This window comes from Dreissena polymorpha, chromosome 4, assembly GCF_020536995.1.
Source record: "Dreissena polymorpha isolate Duluth1 chromosome 4, UMN_Dpol_1.0, whole genome shotgun sequence".
Lineage (NCBI taxonomy): Eukaryota > Metazoa > Mollusca > Bivalvia > Myida > Dreissenidae > Dreissena > Dreissena polymorpha.
In genome coordinates, this window is record NC_068358.1 from 54,654,500 (window position 1) to 54,677,556 (window position 23,057).

The window sequence follows — 23,057 nt, forward strand, 5'->3', positions numbered from 1 at the left end:
TCCACAGAAGATCAAGTTTTGGTTCTAACCAGGATACAGAAGCAAGAATGTTTCAAAAGTGTTAACCTATTGATGAAATCAGGCTTAATTAAATAGGCTTCACCTAAATAATATCCGTTTGCACAAACAAGAGTACAACTGTAATGTTTTTACCAAAATCTAGACATATTTGTAATAATTTTGTAAACATTGAGTAATACACTGTACAAACATACAAGCAAGTTTGGTGAAGTTTGTATGAAAACGAAGGTTGCATGCTGCACAAACATGTTCACAATTTTCTCATGAAAATAAGTGGCGTTCTTAGCCTGATATGGTAAATCCGAGATGTTATGGAAATATAAAAACTGTGAAAGTTTGGAGGAAATACACCCTTGGGTGAGCTAAAAAAATACTTGCATTTTCTATCTGTACAGGATTCTTATAAACAAACACAAATGTTGGGAACACAATTTTTTTAATTTTAATAAAAATGATACAATAGCTAGAATGATTGATAGTTTTCACCAGTAGTATTTATTGTTTCGCTGTTTTATTTCCCTATTAACTACAGTTAAGCATTAAATACATTTTATAAGAAATATTCAAAAGAAAGTGATTTAAACTTTTAGACCAGACTATACCGTGTTCTCTCCCATGGCAGACCTCTCGTCTCCCTTCATCTCTGAAAACTGCACGTCAGAGGGAAGGTCACGTGTTGATGTCTGACGGAGAGTGTCTCCCTCCGCGTTACTGATTGTGATGGTCTTGTCTTCGCTACCCAGGGCTAACAGGTTCTCATTACTCCACGCTCCACATGTAATCTTCCTTGAATGTTTGCCAATGATTGGTATCTTCCTGTTTAATAATAAGTGTCAGAAGAGCTCTGTTAATTGAACATACACCAATAGATCAGTTTGGATATATGCCTGTTTTAGTGACATGAAATGATTTTCAGTGTAAAATATGGGAATTTTATCTAGATGTTTGTATTTGAAATCATCTTTATTTACAAATTTAGCATGTAAACGCATGTAAGAGATGACATTTTAAGAGGAGTGCACTTTGCGCCCCCAAAAAAGACAATGTTTCTGAAAGCTTTTAAAGTTTGGAGTTCTAACTTATTCTCAGATATAAGACATACCTGGAGGTCTGGTGATTATAAATGAGCAGGTTGCCCTTCTGGGTGCCAACAGCTAGGTATGGCCCAGCCTTCGCCCACAGCAGGAAAGACAATGGATCCCTGAGGAAAACAAAAGCACTCAACTGAAAATGATTCCCTAAGGGAAACACAAGTACTCAACTGATAATGTATCACTTGGGAAAACACAAGCACTCAACTTACAATAGATCCCTAATGAAAAAACAAGCACTCAAATGATAATGGAATTTTGATGAAAACACAAGCACACAACTGATTATGGATCAAGTAAGGAAAACACAAGTACTCAAGCGATAATCAATCACTGAGGAAAGCACAAGCAATAAACTGATAATGGATCACTGAGGAAAGCACAAGCAATAAACTGATAATGGATCCTTGAGAAAAACACATACATTAAACTCAAAATGGATCAATTAAGAAAACACAAGATTTACACTTCTAACAGATACCAGTGGCAAGTATAAAACAAATAATGGATTCATCAGGAACACATATGCAGTAAACTGATAATTGATCCCTAAGGAAAACACAATCACAAAACTGATTTGGGGTCACTGAGGAAAATACAAGCACTTAACTGTTAACAAATCCATAGGAAAACTTAGGCATTCAACTTATAATTAATCAGTCTGCAAAACACCTGCACTAAACTAATAATGAATATCTGTGAAAATCACATGCATTAAACTGATAATGGATTTCTAAGGTAAACACAAGCACTAAACTGATCATGGATCCCTTAGGAAAAACACAAGCAGAAAACTAATAATTGATCACTTAGAAAAACAGAAAAACTAAACTTAAAATGGATTCCTTAGGAAAACACAGCATGTAAACTGAAAGGGGGAAACGTAAGCACTTTACTGATAATGAATCAGGCTTTTTCCGCTCCATTTTGGGAATACGCCACACTGGAATTTTGGGAATTTCGCGTCGTGAAAACCCCCATTTTGGGAAAAAAATTATTCGCAAAAATGGCTCAATTGGGAAAAATTATCGCATGTAAATAGTGTTTCTTATATTTCAAAGAAGCCGTTAACTGGTAAATAACGACTATTTTGATAACTTATTATTAAAATTTTACAAAGTATTATGAACATGTGAGATAAGTGCAGGTTTTTTAATCTGAATTAGGGGAAAAGGCCTGGCCTTTTTTGAGGTGAAAAAAATCGTGCGAAGCGCCGGATTTTGAGGAAAATAAGGAAAGTCTTAAATAATCATTAACATATTTTACAGTTTTTAAAACAAATTCAAGGCAAAAGATAATTTAATTATGCAACACTTTCTATTTTCTACACCGGATTAGGTTAACTTATATATTTTAAGGTAAAAAAAAAAATTAATTTTTTTTATTTTTTTTTTGGAATTGGGAATTTTTTTTTCAATTGGGAAAAAAACAACCAGATTTGCATTGGGAATGGGGCCGAATTTCGGACCCGTGGCATAGGGCGGAAAAAGCCAGCAAGTAAACTGAAAAGGGAAAACGTAAGCACTTTACTGATAATGAATCCAAATGGAAAACACAAGCACTAAACTGAGGATCATTTATCAACATCAACTTTGAGCATATGTAACTAGTTTACAACATATTTACAAAATTATTGAACATACTTTTAAATAAAATATACTTAATGAAAAGATGTATAAAATACACATTTTAATTCGTTTATTCATCTGTCACTAGTGACCCTGAATAATAAACAGCTATTCTATCTTATTTTGGTCAACTGAAATGACATAAAATACTTAATGCAGACAGATTTACATACCTGAGGCCACTGTCTATTGACGACGCCTTGCCAGTGTTAGCGTCCCACATGGTGATGTTGGTCGTGCGGTCGTTGATGACCGCCAGAGTGTCCCCATCTTTATCCCAGCCCAGGCCTGTGCAAGGTCTGTAGCGTAACAGATAAAAATGACACCAGATATGCATGCCAGAGATGATGTTAACCACAGTTTATACGATTCTTATTTGGACAGGTAGGAAACACAATAGTTTAGGAACCAGTCCATTAATGTAATCTTTTTGAGCAAAAGGATGAGGTTATAACAAGCTATAGTAGGATCCCTTGCTCTTCTGTACAATGTCACGGCTTCTGCAGCAATTTGGCACTCAGCTTAAAATGTGTTTACATCTTTTTTTTGCAATAAGCCTATAAAAGTGCAATAAGTAGTATAACCTGTTAAGAATATTTGAATGAGACATTCTATTACTGACATATAATGTCAGCACAGAATATCCACACATTTTATGTTTTGGCAAGATAATGAGTTTAGATTATGATAGATGTTAAGATTTGTTTGTGAATATTACCCTTGCAGTTGAATCTCCTGTTTCAGGTCTCCATGCCTGTCATATATCTTTACCAGATTATCATTACTGGAAATAAAGATGAAAGACATAAGTAAGTACTAATGTGAAATTCAACAATTGTAAAGTGTCACGCCCTCTGAGAACCCAACCAATTTAGTAAAGTATTTGAAACAGTTATTTATCAAATGTTAATTTATAATGAAAACATTAATATTAAGTGGTTGTCCACTGATCAAGTTGAGTTCAATAAAAAGGTAACCCTTTCACAAGTAGGTAATTTAATGATTTAATTTATCAAATTTGAAAAAAACAACGTCTTGGGTACCTGGAAGTAGCAATGTAGTTTCCAAGAGACTTTTGCCATGCATACTGTATGCCCCCTCCACCTTTCCCTCCAGTGATGCAAAAAACACGCTGGAACACACATGGTCATTGCCATGAAATTTATATGCGAACTCAAAACTATTAATATATGATATGAATAAAAGTTTTCTAAAAAGAAACATATTGTTATCTTTCTTTTAAAGTAAGATAAATACTGAAAATAAAAAAATATTGTACAAATTATTTTGTAACCATGCTCTTAAATTTCCATTATATGCATCTTTTGACGATTTGAAAACCTGAAAATTATAAAGTGTCGTGCGACACGAAACAATTGAATAATTTGGAAAGTTCTGTTGTTGTAGTTTTGGGAAACTATGAGGATTGCTTATATAGGTAAAAAATACATTGGCTCTAAGCATGAGCATGGATGGTTGAGTGGTCGAGGAGGGGGAACTTTTTACTCCAGGACTCCAGGGGTCAGTGGTTTGAGCCCTGTTGAGGGTTACTTTTCCTTTTTTAAATTGTATTCTTGTTTTTTTACTGGAGATTTTTAGGTCAAATGTTTAAATTTATCAATATAAAGCTTTTAATAACTAGTCCATATAAACGGACTCCCAGAGCCTTTGATTATTTTTGCTATGGCAGCTCTGGCAGTCCATATGCACCCCTTCATAAACATGGGTGCAGTTCAGCGCAGCGAATCCGTGCGCTTCACTAAACAGACGTCGTTCATGACAAATTGAGGAAAATAATGAATAAACTTCATAAACATGTTAAATTTACCTGAATGGCAACCTACGGATGTTATCCTTTGCATGCACCCTATAAAAACACGACTATGTTTCAACACACTTTTCTCACTGACATGTTTATGTTTAAATTTGAAACAGTGTATTCTGTATCGAATACCACATCGTTATCGACTTTATAGGCTGGAGCACATAACCCGACGTGCAAAATATTGGTGTACTGCGACCTCACCAATATTGGGTCAATTTTCAAATATGGCGGATAAAGCGTACAAAACAAAACCTATGTCAATAAAATCAATTATTTCTTGCTTTAATGGTACCATTTAGATAAGTTTGTGGTTTAGATAGGTAAACTTCAATAAGTTCTTGCAGTTTCAGTGTTCCTTAACCCTTGCATTGTTGATAACATTTTGCACCCATGGACAAGAGAGAGCGCATTGCAACTCGAAGCAGCCCATTGGGCTATAAAGCTTAGAGTTGAATTATTGCAGCTAGTTTAATGACATGCTTCAATACATACCAAAATCTGTTAAATGACCCCTTAACTTTCTTCTTCTAATTTAAGTAATTATAGAAAGTCATAGTCATAAAAGTAATAACATGGTCAATGCCATTAATTTAGTTTTTTTAAGTTTTTTAATGACTGTCACAAAAATGAGGTCAGAATAACATTAAGTGATTAACAGACGGTTTTCACGCAGCGAAAAAGTGGCGACAACTTTTTTAGGCCAGTGAAACCTCTTGATGTAACATCTTTATGAAAATGGCTCAGGACTCATCAAGGATATATCATAAAGGCATTAAGCGCTATTAAGAATTGAAAAGAATGTTAAACTCGAAGTAGACAGAACAAACGTTCCCCTCCCACTTTCCTAACACAGCATATCTGTCAGGAGCATAATACAATTCATATTGACTACGTTTAAACGCTATTTTAAACACGTTATCTTAAACATATATGTACCTTCATCTAGAAATATTGGTTCAAAATCAACCTGCTTAGATCTATATGGAAATCAAATAAAAGCAAATTGTTTAACTTGGAAACCGACGGTACATCGGAATTTTAGTCGGGTTGTTGTTAGGCTACACAGAAACAGTAATGCTTCGATCAAAATATTGAGCGCAGTCTGTAAAATAATCCTAAAGAGAATAAATGATGCGAAAGACAAATCACAGAAGACTTTTACTTTCATCGGTAGTATGTTTAAATTTTAATTATCAATGTATCATGCACACTGCTGCCATAGACGTTTACAGATTTTAAAGAGTAAACAAGAAATATCTTTAAAAAGATATTCGGCGTTTATCTTCGACATGATTTTGAAATAAAGGTAGAAAATTAACGATTTTAAGTTATTAAATTGAAAGCAACTGTTGTTTTCTCTGTTCACGTAATATAGTCGCATATCCACCGCAGGAAATGTTTGTTATGAAGTGCACGTGAATTAAACCACATAATAGTGCTCGTAGATACAAATTGTTTTATGTGCGATAAAATCATATGTGTCCTCACATGGTCAAAGACCTATACATATACAAAATAATAGGTCTTTGACATGGTTTATTATGAATGTATTTCTTCGTCATAACGCAGTTTTTCTTTCACACATTCAAATAACATTGTTTTATCTGCGTCCTACGAAAATTGGCATTATTGCATATGCGGACAGCGTAGCTCAAGCCCAGCCGGCGCACTTTCGCAGACTGGTCAGGTTATACGTTTTCCTCTATTAAAAGCACGAGGATTTCGTGGTTTCTTCAGAGTAGCCTATTCAGTATGCATGTCCCGAAAAGACTGCGCGGGTGCGCAGGCAGGGCTGGATCTTTACTGGCAGTATATTTCATAACACACATTTTCGACGCGAAACGATATTTTGGGAAACTACGAGAATTGCTTATATAGCTATAAAATACAACAGATCAAAACATGAGCGTCGATGGTCGAGTGGTCTAGACGGGAGGCATTTCACTCCAGGAATCCAGGGGTCAGTGGTTCGAGCACTGTTGAGGTTTACTTGTTTCCCTTTAAAAAAATTGTATTCTAGTTTTTTTTACAGGAGATTTATAGTTAATGTTTTTAATTTATCAATATCAAGCATTTAAAGCATTTAATGACAAGCTTCAATACATGCCAAAATCTGTTGGACGGCCCCATTAAGCGGGTCTTTAAAAATCTCAGTACGTCTTGTAAATGGAGCATCAAACAACAATATCTCCCGATATAATTACCAAGTCATACCGTTTTATTTAAAGTAAACTGGCAAATGTGGGTAGCACATTCTGGCTTGCATACATCACACGAGTGTGTCTACATAATTAAAGGATTTCCCTTCTATCATTGACACTTCTTCGGTGGCATAGAGGTGACATTCACTTCTCTTTTTTTTAAATTGCTCTCCTTTTTTTTCTATCTCGTGGCCACGACATAGCTAACTCGTGGGCATGAGATAGAAAAAAAGAGGAGAGCAAAATTAAATAAAAGCGGATGGCAATTAAAAAAAGAGCGGTGCAGTAAATAAAGGCAGAGTGCATTAAATAAAAGAGGAGAGATTTTTCGTCATCTCGAGATCCCGAGTTAGTCAGCCAATCAAATTTTGCGTAACATGTGTAAATATTCTGTACGCATATATATAGCTGGTCAAAGCAGGCAAGAATCTTATATAAGTTCATATAACATAACATACTACTATTAGTACTACTATTACTACTACTTCTACTGCTGTTGTTGTTGTTGTTGTTGCTGCTGTTACTACTACTACTACTACTACTTCTACTACTACTACTACTACTTCTACTACTACTACTACTACTACTACTACTACTACTACTACTATTACTACTACTACTACTACTACTACTACTACTACTACTACTACTACTACTACTACTACTACTACTACTTCTGCTGCTGCTGCTGCTGCTGCTGCTGCTGCTACTACTACTACTACTACTTCTTCTTCTACTACTACTACTACTACTTCTACTACTACTACTACTACTACTACTACTACTACTACTACTACTACTACTACTACTACTACTACTACTACTACTACCACCACTACTACTACTACTTCTACTACTACTACGACTACTACTACAACAACTACTACTACTACCACTACTACCACTATTACTACCATCGCTACTGCTGTTACTGCTCCTCCTCCTCCTCCTCCTACTACTACTGCTACTGCTGCTGTTGCTAGTAGTAGTAGTAGTAGTAGTAGTAGTAGTAGTAGTAGTAGTAGTAGTAGTAGTAGTTGTAGTAGTAGTAGCAGTAGTAGTAGTAGTAGTAGTAGAAGTAGTAGTAGTAGTAGTAGTAGTAGTAGTAGTAGTAGTAGTAGAAGTAGAAATAGTAGTAGTCGTCGTCGTCGTAGTCATCGTCGTCGTCCGTCGGTCGTCGTCCGGTCGTCAGTCGGTCGACTGTCGGTCGTCCATCGTCCGTCCTCCGGTCGTCGTCCATCGGTCGTCCATCCGGCGGCGTCCGTCGGTCGTCCATCGTCCGTCAACCGGTCGTCCGTCGGTCGACCATCCAGCGTCGTCCGTCGGTCGTCCCTCTTCAAAACATCGGTCGTCCGTCGGTCGTCGTCCATCGGTCGGTTGTCGGTCGTCCGTTGGTCGTACGTCGTCGTCGTCAAAATGGAAGTCGTAGTAGTTGTAGTAGTAGTAGTAAAAGTAGTATCAGTAGTTTTCGTAGTAGTAGTAGTAGTAGTAGTAGAAGTAGTAGTAGTAGTAGTAGTAGTAGTAGTAGTAGTAGTAGTAGTAGTAGAAGTAGTAGTAGTAGTAGTAGTAGTAGTAGTAGTAGTAGTAGTAGTAGTAGTAGTAGTAGTCGTAGAAGTCGTAGTAGTAGTAGTAGTAGTAGCAGTAGTAGTAGTAGTAGTAGTAGAAGTAGTAGTAGTAGCAGCAGCAGCAGAAGTAGTAGCGGTAGTAGTAGTAGTAGTAGTAGTAGTAGTAGTAGTAGTAGTAGTAGTAGTAGTAGTAGTAGTAGTAGTAGTAGTAACAGCAGCAACAACAACAACAGCAGCAGTACTAGAAGCAGTAATAGTAGTACTAATAGTAGTATGTTATGTTATATCAGAGCATTGCCTGCTTTGACCAGCTATATATATGCGTATAGAATACACATGTTACGCAACATTTGATTGGCTGACTAACTCGGGATCTCGAGATGACGAAAATTCTCTCCTCTTTTATTTAATGCGCTCTGCCTTTATTTACTGCACCGCTCTTTTTTTAATTGTACGCCGCTTTGATTTAGTTTTGCACTCCTCTTTTTTCTATTTCGTGGCCACGACATAGCTTACTCGTGGACACGAGATAGAAAAAAGAGGAGAGCAATTTAAAAAAAGAGAAGTGAATGTCACCTCTATGCCCCCGTACACTACCGTATGTCGATAGTTTTGTCTCACAATACAATACGAATAGCATTAATTGATAGCTTTTCATTCGTGTTTGTCTCTAAAATTCGTGTTATTTGATATTTTAAAAGCAATACTTTGTTATCAACATAAGGCGTTTATTGATAGTATATTGTGTATTCCCCTGACATTTACTTACCCAGCGCTGACCCTGAAAGTCATGGTGATGGAATTTACCGGTAATCAGTAATTGTAACTGGGCCAAAATGTGCCTAGATTTCGTTTGGACATGAACCAGGGTGCAGGATCACGTGACTTTTTGGTGTTCACTGTTTAACTTTAATTGATTTATACACGACGGTAAGTGGTGCTTTATTTCAAATAACTTTGATAAACAAGTTTTCTTAAGAATTTCAACAAGTGCATAAAAGACAGATTTTTATGCTGCTTATGGTAATGTGAAATACATCAGAATTACTTTATTTAATAAGCATGTGTTCTTGCTAAAAAAAATCAATTTTTACTTCATTCATTGTACATGATTTTGTTTCACGCAACGTGAAATTATGTCACCGATTTCAGACGTATCCAAGGATTGATTCTTATACCTCAAGTTATCGACACAAACCGCAAGAAAAACTGTCTTTTATGCAAATCAAGTTCTGTGATAACATTCTGTCGACCCATTGTGTAAACCCCTGAAAACCTCGTTGATTCTGCCCCTTGGAACAGAGTAGTCCTCATGTCTCTACACTGAACAATCTCTGTACACTGAACAGTGTTACATCCTATACTACAAAGAAGCGGTTATGTTGCCAATGTTCTTGGCGATTGTGCTCATATCAGCCAATGGAATAATTGAGAGTATTAATTTGGGTCTGTTTGCGTTTAGTAAAAGGTCATTTAAGGTGAAAAGCTTGGTTAAACAGCTACTTACAAAATGGTTAACACACCTTTAACCTAACCCAATGCATAAGTTGAAAGTAGACTTTCCGTAAAATCACATTCTTCAAATAATTGATTGAGGGACGGAGCGGAGGCAAAATAGGAAAATAAATGAAACTAATAAATTTAACTGGTTAACTTGTTATACAAATTACGAATATATCCGCATCGCTGTTTCAGCTTTGTAGAATGGTAAAAAGCTCAGATAGAAAATTGTCTTGCACGGCTACACGTCACGGAGATGACTGATTCGAACTTCAAATTAATCGCTTGAGAAATGAGGAGGTACTTTACTCATCAAATTTGAAACATTTTATGCGGGCCGACCAACAAACCGACCGACAGAGTAATTGCAATATATCGGTGCCCCCTCCCAAATTTCGTTTGGTCTTGATATATTTTAAAATGAAATGCTGGCAAGAGTTGCTAATTTGTTACAATTTCCAGTGAAGCAAATTTGTTGAACCATGCTTATAAAAATGTTCAGTTGCAATTTCTTTCTAGAAATCGCCGTGACCGTCTCCTAAAACTAGACCAACACTTTTATGTATTAGTGGAAAATGCAAAGATCCGTATTGTTCTGGATAAGGACACCACGGACATACGAACCCATGTTTTCCCAATAAATGAAACAAAACAGAAAACATATTTTGTGAACCACCTAGTAATCGATTGCCACTTTGTTGCCAATGTCGCCGGCTGAATTCATTGACAAACATGCCTGAATTCGAAATGAGTGATGGATCCGCGATCGCCCACGAGATAATCATCCCTCTTGCTCGCGTGATGCAGATTCCCGCAAGGCGGTCCGTGATTTTCAGGAAGGTATCGACATAGCGATATCTTGGAACAAAACAATTAGCGACATACAGAGGACGCTGACATTTAATTCCATTATCCCGTTCGGATACGACGGGTCTTCAAGATCGAGACGACTGATAACTTCATTGAACAGCAGGGGACGAATTCTACAAATGCGCAATATTTTCTAGAACGCTTGCAAACCAGGTAAGTCAGCTTACTTAAATTTGTAAAACCAATGTTAATTATTTGAGCCGCGTTCTGAGAAAACTGGGCATAATGCATGTGCGTAAAGTGTCGTCCCAGATTAGCCTGTGCAGTCCGCACAGGCTAACCAGGGACGACACTTTCCGCTGTTATGACATTTTTCGTTTATATAAAGTCGCTTCTTAACAAAATCCAATTTAGGCGGAAAGTGTCGTCCCTGATTAGCCTGTGCGGACTGTACAGGCTAATCTGGGACGACACTTTACGCACATGCATTATGCCCAGTTTCCTCAGAACACGACTCATTTTAACATTTTACATGTGTTATTCTTTATCAAGTATGTCATTCACCCGGATGTTAACTATAACTGTTCAATTTTTCTATAGAAGTGAGGAGAAATGTATCTATATAAATCCAATAGTCGTACATTTGTTTGGGCACACTTGTATAGATTATTTTATACCGCGTACTTAGTAAACTTTAGAAACCATTTAACATTTCAGTTAATAGTTGTAATGAAATATTCATCAATAAAACGTACAAGATTGATTAAAAGAAGCGAACTCTTAGACAGAGCTACACAACTAGTAAATCAATATAATAACTATTAAAGTAACATAAATACTCAAAATCAACGAATATTTCGTACAATATTTCGAAAAAATAATGCTGACACATTAAAAATGAATGATCCTTGTAGCAATTGCCTAAATTTCAACGCTAGATATGTAGTGTGGTTGATTTTGAATATTTATGTTACTTACAAAAAATCACTTATTATGCCTTAAAGCGAGATTATACGATTTTGTATATGTGTTAAATTGTAACATATTGATAAAATATGTTACAATTACACAAAAAAGGCAAGACAAATTATACATTGAAGACGAATTTCATAAAATGCAGCAAGACATATAAGCGCCTCGAGCCGATTGTGACGAAGATAATTATTTCGTACATATTTTCCGACGATAACCGAAGCATTCGTCTATTTAGTTAGTGTTTGTGTGTCGTATGAATAGATATCGTTGCAGGAATTTAAAATAAACCGTTAAACTAAATTTAGATTCACATCGTACATGCATGATTTACATGCTGGCGAATTCGACTGTACAGACATTTTCGATTTCAGAATTAAACATCTGGCCTATTTCGCATTTTCGACGCATGTTCTTCTTTACTTTTATTTCAATTTATATTGAACTAGCTATATGTTTAATAAGTCTTTTACACATTTTATATAAATAAATAAAAATTTGACAAAATCGTATAATCTCGCTTTAAATAAGCTAGATATTTAATTCTGAAATCGAAAATGTCTGTACAGTCGAATTCGCCAGCATGTAAATCATGCATGTACGATGTGAATCTAAATTTAGTTTAACTATTGCTGCTACTACTTCTTCTACTACTACTACATACTACTACTACTACTACTACTACTACTACTACTACTACTACTACTTCTACTACTACTACTACTACTACTACGACTACTACTACTACTACTACTACTACTACTACTACTACTACAACTACTACTACTACTACTACTACTACTACTACTACTACTACTACTACTACTAATAATAATAATAATAATAACAATACCGTAATAATAATAATAATAATAATAATAATATCAATGATAATACTTATTCTACTACTGTATCTTTTTCTACTAATACTACTGCAACTACTACTATTTATACTACTACCACAAACACGGGCATCACAACATGATTTAAGTGTGGTATTTGTTCAATTTGTGTTACTACTTATGAATATGTTAATTTTCTATCGCTGAACATACCGATATTTGGTTTAATTTTACTTTCTTTGACATAAATGTCGAATGCCGTACTTTATCTTGAATATCTTGTTGTTCACAATTGATCAATACATACAGCTCTGGTTTGTCTGGCCTTTAAATATAAACGCAAGGGAGTGTCTAGCTGTTGTTGCATTGGACCAATACTGCAACTTGCGCATCTTTTTTAAATATGGATTTTGGATTGCATTATCAATATTCATTCATGTTTTTTTACTCGAATTTATAGCTTGAAACAGTCGGGTTAAAGTCCGATAAATACCGAATGAAAACGAGGCAGAACCGGAAATGGAATTCGTTCAAGGTTTTTTTTAAAGGAAAGTTGCATTGTGGGAGGCAACAGTTCGCTCGTGCATAGCAGCAGACCATTATTTACAACAAAACAACGTGGTACGAGTAATTTGATACATTGACAAGCCTCGTAAAAAACTTAATGGTCTGCAATTATTGGAAACTAATAGTTTTTCCGTGTTTTTATTTCCAATTAAATAAACAGGAAGTTCCAGAAGTTCTGAGAAACAGTTTCAAGTAACTGCGCACTTTTAAAATGAATGTTGTCACATAAATTTATGACAGCAATTGTTTTGCGTTATCACTTTGTGTCTTGTGTGTGTTTAAGATTTTCGAGACGATAAGGTTTTGTCTGTATGATTTACACATTACTGATATCATCGTTAAAGTAAAAAAACAACAAACAAACACGTAGATGACACGCGTTTTCGAAAAAAGTATTTACAAGGTTATATTTGAAGTTAAAAAAACGAACGTCAGTTTCGATTTCTGAGTTTAAACCGATACTTTTATTAACTAATAAGACAAAGTATCGTAAAACATTTGCGCGAAAAGTCGGCGATGTCAATATATTTCATTTTTTTGCTAAATTGTCTATATTTACGGAAATAAATATTTTATGTTTAATAAACTAAAAAACAACTATAATAATAACAACATCAATCAATAAATAAATAAATAAACAATACATAAATAAAGAGATATATAAATTAATTAATTAAGTTTGTATTCATGAGAAATTTTCATGTACATGTACACTATTTCTCCATCACCCACAACACTCATTAGTACTCATACATTATTCATGATCATCTGTACCGACCACTGCTGGTGATGTCAATGGACTTTCATGCTAATTATTTTAGTGGCAAGTGTCCTACCAACGTTTATAGGCTGTGTTTAACGATTTAATTCCTTTGGAAGACCGTAATTGTGGAAATAAACGACCCCAACTTATCTTTTTACCGTTCACTGATATCGATTATTTAACGAGTAAATTTCGTGCCGCACGGGATTCAAATCTTGACAATATTAAAAATTGATAGTTGTTTATAGTGATAGCCCCGCTTTGAGAAATAGTCCATTTGACAGGTTGGGTAGAAATTTAGTGTACCTTAATTCCGACCAAGGCAGTGGAAACACGAAAGTATCGGAACGTGAACGCGTAAATAAATGGGCCAAACATCTTGTAGGCATTAGTGACTGTATTGCGAACACGGTAAATATATTTTGAAATACGCGAGTTAACGTATTTATCTATAAAAATATATTTTATAAACGGTGGACATACTGATCTTTTAAGTCACGTCTTTGTTTGTCTTTTTTAATGCACATGTTAATTACGATTTTCATATTGTGAAGAAAAATTGCATAGTAGATTAAACATTTGCTTTATCAATATTACTCTTTTAAGCAAATGAACAAACACGTGGCATAATTGTTTTCATCATTTTGAAGAAAAAAAACACTAAATAATTTCTGTATTAGAAGTGTCATTACAATAAGCCCCGCTTGTGTGGAAACAGTGTCCCTGGAAAACAAATGCTTATAAATTTAAATAACATTTTATTCTACAACATCAACAATATAAATGAGCAACTAGAAACATACGCGAATCAAACATTTGGTCAAGAAGTTTGTTGTTACTAGTTCATGTATATGAATTAAATTTGTATCTGGTCTCACAAAAACACCATAATTGAATTAAATAATACATCATCTGAAAATCAAAACAATTTTTCTCGAAGAAGAGATTTGGCACGGATATCTACCACTTCAATTTAGTCTAAGAGTATAAGTAAAAACTGCTAAATATATAAGTGTGAAGCCATCAGCAAACCGACTTAAAATCACTAATAACCATATCATATTCTTTTGTGGAAATCAACTGCATTACAAAAAGTATTTTTGTCATACGATTCCAAGAAAAACGGAATGGAACAAACTTATGCATTATTAATTATATCAACAAATTTAATCGTTTTCAATTACTTTTTATATCATTTTATTCTTCCCTGAAAATTATTATATATCTTTTTAAGTCGCAAACTCTTGCATTTCTTGTAAAAAGTCTTTTGATTCATACATCATTCAGAAACTTGATCTTACAAATATATGTAGTCTGTTGAAGTTTCTTGTTGGCTTGCAGATACATCAATGCTGACGAGTCCTTTACACACAATGGAAAGCAAACCAAAGCCGCGGAAAGCCAAAACCAATTGGTTTTGCTACAACAGCAACTATTACAAAAGGTAAGTAACGAAAAATCAATACTTTTGCTGCTTTATCATAAATATTTACCACATTTGTTTTGTGGTTATTGTTGCCAGTACATACAACAGCACCTTATTTATTGAGAAATTCCAGACATATTGCTTGAAGGCAATATTTATGATCACGCATTTTTTCCCATCAGATATAGTGATTTTGACCTTTTATATAACCATCTTTATTGTTGTAATGTCGGACTTAAGTCTAGAAAATGTTCATGTGTCAATATGTCGACTGTTTTTTTCGCTCGTTGTTATGAATGAGTTTGAAAAGCTAAAACCGCAGACAATTCGATGTTTATATTACAGATAATGTAATTGTATAGTATAAACTGCGTTTCAAAAATACAAAATGACCTTTTATAATAATGAACCCTTTTTTTCTTTTCTTTTTTTTTTGGGGGGGGGGGGGGTACATATATATCCTGTTCTGTCGTCAAAGCATCTTTTCTTTTACGGCGCCTTTAAATCCGTTTCATTATTGTTTTCCTTATGCATGTGTTTGAAGTGTTCATTTTATTTCTCCTACACACATAGGCTGCAACACAAACACTTATATTAAGAGTTGTCATATAAACCAACATTGCCCCTTAGTATGGCCTTTGTATACATGTCTTTAATAGAACACCGTACAGTGAAACATTTTCACTGCTGATAAGCACAGCCGATTGAGAAATCCTCCTTTAATAAGAGCTCCGCTCTGTTGTAAGTTGCCGATATGCTCGACTAGCGATATGAATATTGGCGTGTAAACTTGCGAATAGTGTAAATTTAGAACATTTTGCAAATACTTTTTTAATGTGGACGGAAAACTCTAAACAAACATGGATTGTACCCACGAACGAAACAGGTAATATATGCGTTTCCTTTAGTATGTACATATACACGTGCCTACATATGATTGAAACTGGTGTTTTTCGCGAGTTAATTTTTGCCGCAAGTACTGATCTAAAATTTAAACAAGTGTTATTCATAGGTACATGAATTAACGTTATTAAGTCAGAAACAAGAAGATGCCTTTTTTTTACTGATGAAACTGTATATGCTTTAATTTTACTGAGAACACATTGTTTACACCATTTCTCATAATCTTCATATAAAATCAACATTGAATTTACCCAAATTATCAGTATCATCGCGTCTGTTAATTAAGCGTTTTTTAACAGCTGCTATGCTAATTTTCGACACAAGATGTTAACACATTATCTGCTAATGAAAATCACCTAACTTGAACCTTTTTTACTACTCACATTCTTCGTTATGAAAATACAGCATCTTTACGATAGAAAGAAACGTATCCAAATACTGGAAATACATATATACAAGTGAAAAAGATGAGTAACATTCGTAGACACATGGTATGAATACATCAAGGACATGTCTTCTTATGTCTATGATATACACCCGTACGTACAGGAACTGTTTGTGAAACTGATAAGCCTCTTACGAACCACCGAGAAAGCAATTAACAATGTATTACGCATATATAATTTCAATGTATGTTACAGGTGATCTTTATTAAGTAATCCACGTACTTTGGAAACGGATGTTAAACCATACATTTACATATTTAAAAAAATCACCTGACCAACGTCATGTTTACATTTGGTAAATAAAAAACACTTTTAAACAGAAACTCGGGAGGGCATTGCTCTAGATATGTACGTAATTTACCATTGTTTAAGCATGATTAAACTTATATGATACAATTAATGCCTGTCAAAATTATGCTCCTAATGTCAACATGATTAATACCCTATCTGACATATGAGTCGCGTTCTGAGTAAACTGGGAAAAATGCATATGTGTAAAGTGTCGTCCCAGATAAGCCTGTGCAGTTCGCACAGGCTGATCAGGGACGTCACTTTCCGCATAAATTGGATTTTTTGCTAAGCAGAGACTTCATTTAAACGAAGAATTACATAAAAGCGGAACGTATCGTCCCTGATTAGCCTGTGCGGACTGCACAGGCTAATCTGGGACGACACTTTACGCACATGCATTATGCCCAGGTTTATCAGAACGCGACTCTAATCAAGGCTCTCGTTTTTCTCCAGTATGAGTTCTGGGGACGAAGACGAGGTGGAGCAGAAGAAAACACGCGAGTTCATGGCGAAGTACATGGCCAATTACCGGGCACACCGGAAGGGAATGACGCCGGAAGAAGTTGCCGACTACTATTCCCATTGGGCAGACACTCAGCAATATGACTTGGTAAGGTCAAGGATATCGGTTAGACGATGGTTAAGGTCAGATACTTATATTATCACGAGGCAAAGATTCAGCAATCTGATTTTGTATGGACCTCCATTTGCAATAGGCAAATATCAACAACATGACTTGGTAAGATCGCAGAATGAAAATTGTCTTGGTTTATTCAGAGAATTTTTTTAAATGAGCAGAGATGCAGATTTGTATGCTTTGGGAAGATCATAGACTTACATTTTACATAGAGAAGAAATGCAGCTTATTATGTATATATTTTTGGTAAGGACTGAGCTTTTTATATTGAATGTACAGTAATCTTACGTATCGAATAAACCATTGTAAAACTGTAGACTAAATTGGTAACAAAACATATGTATATGATTTGGTTACGTCGCAGGCTTGTGTCCTTACTTTCGCAAAAATTCAACGTTCGCATGTGGTAAGGTCACATTCCAATGTTAGCCCAAATTACAGCTTAAAATGTTGGTAAAATCGCAGTAATAGTTCTCTAATTATTCAGAACACTTAACATATATTTCTTGTTTAGACTACAGTTTTCATGAAGTAGCAAGTGAGCCGTTTGATGATGATACAACATACCAGTATGCATTGTAACGTGTTGTTAGTAAACATTGGTTGACACACATGGAATGAATTCCATTTACTCATTTGCATATGCCTTTGCTACCTTCAGATATAACACAAGATATCAAAAGTATTCACTTTATTATCCCGTCTGTTTTTTAAGATCTTTAGTTGATTGACATGTAAACCCGAAATTATAAACATATGCAAATATGTAAAGGAAGAATTGGGAATAAGAATCTCTATTATAGATACCTTCGTAATTAAACATTATTTGCCATTCAACTAGGTTGAGATGAAGTAATATGAAACATTCTAGTATTTTTGGCGATGTATTTATTTTAAGACGTGTTATAAGTTATAAAAATTATATGCATGCAGACGTACGTATGACATCCCAGCTAAACGATAGTTGTTAGTTTCCTCGCCTTGTTTGCATAAAACACACATTGTTTGATTTGCATTTACATAGCAAGTTGCGGCATTCTCTCTAGTACATTAATATTAATTATTTGTATCACTAATTGTTTAAGTATGTGATGTATGCTACTGCAATTGCAAACTTGTATACTTGAAGGATCTAGAACCTGGCGTTTACAATGGACCAACGATCGTGGCGGAAGAGGTTGCCGAGTGCTTTACTGAGAAACGCGACAAGGTCCGCATAATAGACCTTGCGTGTGGAACTGGTCGCGTAGGGGAAGAGGTAATAATAATATAATATTAATAATTATAACACTAATAATAGTTATAATAGCAATTATAATATTGTTAAGGTTCAGCTAAGATCGCGTGTAAATTCCACACCGGAGACATTATATTGCAATCATATTTAACTTGTAAGGTTACCTGTTTCAGCTTTCACAATATGGCTTTAAGTCCATCGACGGTGTCGATCCTGCGGCTGGAATGCTTAAACAGTGCCTGAAGAAGAATATCTATAAACACGTGTACAAAGAATTCGTTGGTGACAAAACACTGTCAATTGAAGATGGTAAGCAACTGCCTAGCGATTCAGATAATAAAGAAATGCATGAGAACAGTCTGAGTGTACATGCATACAACTAGTTTACCATATAATTAATACAAAATCTTATGTCATTTAAACATGTTTTAATTGACAACGTAAGATTACTGTTTGGTTGTGATAAAGATGAACGTAAATCTGTATGTGTTCAATTTATTGGTATAGTTGTGTATCTGAACTAAAATGTAGACGAAGACAGTTGGTTTATATTAAATGCTTAACTTCAATATACTTAAAATTAAAAACATTGTGTATGGCAATTTAAGGATCGGTATGTCCTGCGTTTGCCACTTGGTTACTTGTCATTGCATTGTGTGTGTCTTCTATGGGTTTGAAATATGCGCCTAGCCACGAATGAGCTGCTTTGTGAAAGGATGATATGATAAAGTAAAGAATACGTCCATGCTCACGTGAAATTATTGGTTTACCAAGTGCACTTACACTTATTAGTGAACCAAGTGAACGTGCAATGATGCAGTCGAGTTAAATATGACGTTATATCCCGTTTGGAGATACGTACATCACCAAGACAAACTACTTTCAGGTATTTACGACTGCGCAGTCTGTTCGGGAGGATTCGGTGAAGGTCATATACCCTGCAGCGGGCTGCAGGAAATGGCGCGAATAGTCAAGACCGGTATGGTATAAGTCCAGTCAGTCCCGTTCAAAGTCAGAATCTTTCCGAAGTCGTATAGTATATGGATAGCAATTCAAAGCTTCGCAAATAGCCAAAAACATTGCGTTTAAAACAGTAACTCTTTCAGAGTTTGCGAGAAACTTATCTAAACCGTACTTAAATTCTTCCTAAAAAGCGTGTACGATTTCCTTCAAAACTTGTGGGTTGCAGTAAAACCAAGACTAAAGATGTTATATGGTTTATTCTATTTACATTGGATGCTAGTCAGTAAGAGTTTCTCTACTTCTTCATAGAATATAGGAAGAGCGAAAGTACATTTTTAGCAACTATGACAGGTATTTTTTTGAACATAACCATTTCATCGAACCTGCAATACGATAATTGACTTGTTTTACTAAATCGCAGACGCAATTATATTTTTCAACAGTTACGGAACACCTGCTCCTATTTATGGACAAGTCAATATCCTCTAAGATTTCATTCTCGCAATCGATTTCATAGTCGATGTTCAATTGAGTAAACAGAAAACAAAGGGGAAACCACATGACTCATGAATATCATTTTCTAGGATGTTGACCGAATTATGGTTTTGAAAGACCGAACACAAACCGTTTTTTAACATTAAATGAACTGGTATTTTATTGTACATTGTTTAATTATTGCTGTTATTAAATAATCTCTATCCAACTTACAGGTTTTATAAAATTGTTTAATTATATTTAATTATTTTTTTATGAGCGAAATGCAGGTTTGCATGTATTCTTTTTATAATAAAATATATTTATGATACTTTTAGGCCACTCCAAATTGATTTGCTGATCTACGGATTTGTTTTATAAAAATGTTGAAGAGGCGAGCGAATTTTTTGTATTTTTGTTTGAAAACAGGAAAAATCTCGAGCGAGCGAAGAGCGAAGAATAAAAAAATCACATTTCGATAGAAAAATATTGCATTAACAAGAGATACAGGTTTAAACAGCTATAGCTTACATTCAAATCAATTCTTATACAAAGAAAATAATCTATGTACAAACAAGCAATAATATATCTATGAGTTACATACTTATCACATAAAAATGCACTAAAATTAGGTTTCAGCACCTATACTTTAAAATGTAGAACACAAGTCTAAAGCTAGTGTTTTCATATCTAGAATAGCATTATTTGTAAGTTTTAATTAAATATCTTCTAATGCAATTAGTAAAATAATGTTTATATATTTATTTTGAATAACTCTTCCATGAAGATTCTGCGCTGTTATTTGAATTTGCAGCCGTTAAAGCTTCCGATATGATTTCATGTCAGAACGATGCTACAGCAAATTGACGTTAAACGATATGAGGTCGATGTATATCGACCTCATATTTACAGGAATAAGTTATATATGACCTTTGACCACGAAATATAACCATATCATTAAGTGAGGGACACATGTCTACCTACTGCTGCTTATATTTGTTTGAAGTTTTAAATAGTGAAAGCTGTGAAAAGGTATACCATGTTGCAATAGCACTCCATATGCCCATTTGATGAAGAAAATGCATAAAAAATCGTACGTCATGTTTCCCGATGTTGTTTCAAATTGAACATGCTTCAACGGTATCTGCTGATAGTTGCATTTTGAACGTGAACAAACACATTTAAAGAAGTCACAGAACGAAGCAGATGTGCTTATATTTATAAGGGTTGCCTGCAGCAACTTTTCACCGCAATTCGTTAAAACGGTCACGACAGCGAATCATGTGCTGCTCACGCAGGAAACCATTTTTTCTGGTCGTCTCATTCGAATTTTTAATCTTCTCCAGTTATCGATTAAAAAAGTTACACAACACTATATTTGGCATTCGTATTCAACGTCAAAATCGTTTCTGCGAGATTGCTTTTTGTCACAAATTAAAAAACAAACAAACATGCGCTATGGTTACAAAAGGACACAAAAATCAGTGCGAGCAGTATTTTTTTTTCCATTTTGAAAAAATAGGTGCGGAAAATCCGATGACCAACAAATCAATATGGAGTGGCATTACATAAGAAAATGAAAGTGCATAGTATCTACGTCACAGTCTTGCAAGACGCTTGATTTCGGATACGGCACTCACGTTTAGAGTGCAGCTTTGAATGCAAACTATATTACACCATCTTAATAAATGAAGATATTACGATACACACCGGCGTGTTATGTTTATGATTGTTCTTATCTATGTATAGCAAGAGGGCCTAAATATAATCACTTAACTGTTTACCTTTTATGTAAGAGTCACGGCTTCAAAGTAGGTCAAACTCTGACATACACCGTCAACACTTAACAGAAGACTATAGCGTTGAAAACATAGACATCTCTTTTAACGAATGAAGTTTTATCGAAATGTAATGTAAAACATCTTGCGCACTTGGTCTGACGTGTTAACACACTGGTTCAATTATTCAGTGGTACTATGTTCGATCACATAATCAACTCGGATCTACTGTACTTTGCGTGAGAAGTAAAACACGATGTGCAGTGTTCTAGGTGTTTCACATGGGACACTAACGATATATACTCACTGAATCGGGTCGTCTAATGTCTTTCGCACTATCTAGTCTGGAGGTGATTGTCATATGATACAATCGCGTTGCAATACACTTGCTAATAAGCTATAAAGACTATTTATATCAATTGCTATCTTTATCCGTGTATCTGTAGGTGGTTTGATCATTTTCGTGATGCGCAAGGAATACATCAAATATGTGGAAGAATATGCGGACAAGCTGGAGCCCATGATTTCCCGCCTGGAGCACGAGCACACGTGGGAGCTTCTCGAGAGACGCGAGGTGGCTAACTACTCCTTCAACCGGGATGGCGTCCTTTTCAAGTTGAAGATCAAACGAAGCGGACCCGCGGCGGATAGCGCCACATCAAAGAACGACAGTACGGTTGCTAACACTACAAGTACCACAAAGGCTGGTACAAAAAAGGCGAAAGAGGACAAGAAAACGTCGTAAAGGCATAGATAGACCTGTGTTGTCTATCAATTGTTTTGTATACATTGTATAGAAATTGCATGTTTTTTCTGATTGGATTATTATTTATGAATTATCAACAGGTTGCGATCGGCATTTTTCAAGTATGACTTTTGTATGTGTATTGGTCTTAAATACTTTACTAAAATAGCTATAGACTGTCGCGTAAGTGTGCGTGTATGTGAACCTGTAAGATATTGTTTTAGACTCGCGTGTTTGATGAATTTTGTCGTTCCTAGCATACGCAAATATAGCGCCAAATAGAACATTCAAAAAGAAAACATTAAAATGCATACACGACATTCACTATTATATTTGCGTTTGTTGAGTGAGTTTAAAACATATTATTTATGA

The 23,057-nt window shown here is 35.1% G+C and overlaps 2 protein-coding genes across 4 annotated transcripts in view; one reads left to right on the forward strand and one right to left on the reverse strand.

The window, feature by feature from the left end:
- Positions 1-5,638, reverse strand: part of LOC127877064 (WD repeat-containing protein 19-like) — a 53,421-nt gene extending 47,783 nt beyond the window's left edge. For both annotated transcript variants that reach the window (XM_052422664.1, XM_052422663.1), the window contains exons 1-6: positions 5,502-5,638; positions 3,784-3,872; positions 3,459-3,524; positions 2,914-3,039; positions 1,124-1,222; positions 624-837 (exon numbers count right to left, since the gene is read on the reverse strand). In XM_052422664.1, coding sequence (XP_052278624.1) covers positions 624-837; positions 1,124-1,222; positions 2,914-3,039; positions 3,459-3,524; positions 3,784-3,872; positions 5,502-5,507 — 600 coding nt within the window. In that variant the 5' untranslated portion in view covers positions 5,508-5,638. The remainder of the gene's footprint in view (positions 1-623; positions 838-1,123; positions 1,223-2,913; positions 3,040-3,458; positions 3,525-3,783; positions 3,873-5,501) is intronic.
- Positions 5,639-10,345: 4,707 nt separating this feature from the next.
- On the forward strand, positions 10,346-22,751 carry LOC127878195 (uncharacterized). Of its 2 annotated transcripts, XM_052424678.1 has the most exons (7): positions 10,346-10,854; positions 15,127-15,229; positions 17,305-17,461; positions 18,618-18,746; positions 18,899-19,034; positions 19,612-19,704; positions 22,387-22,751. In XM_052424678.1, exons 2-7 carry the CDS (start codon positions 15,135-15,137, stop codon positions 22,683-22,685), a joined length of 909 nt encoding a protein of 302 aa, XP_052280638.1. In that variant the 5' UTR covers positions 10,346-10,854; positions 15,127-15,134; the 3' UTR covers positions 22,686-22,751. The 2 variants fall into 2 exon arrangements, with proteins under 2 accessions (XP_052280638.1, XP_052280639.1); XM_052424679.1 differs by lacking the exons at positions 10,346-10,854; positions 15,127-15,229 and adding an exon at positions 15,944-16,097.
- Positions 22,752-23,057: the final 306 nt, after the last annotated feature.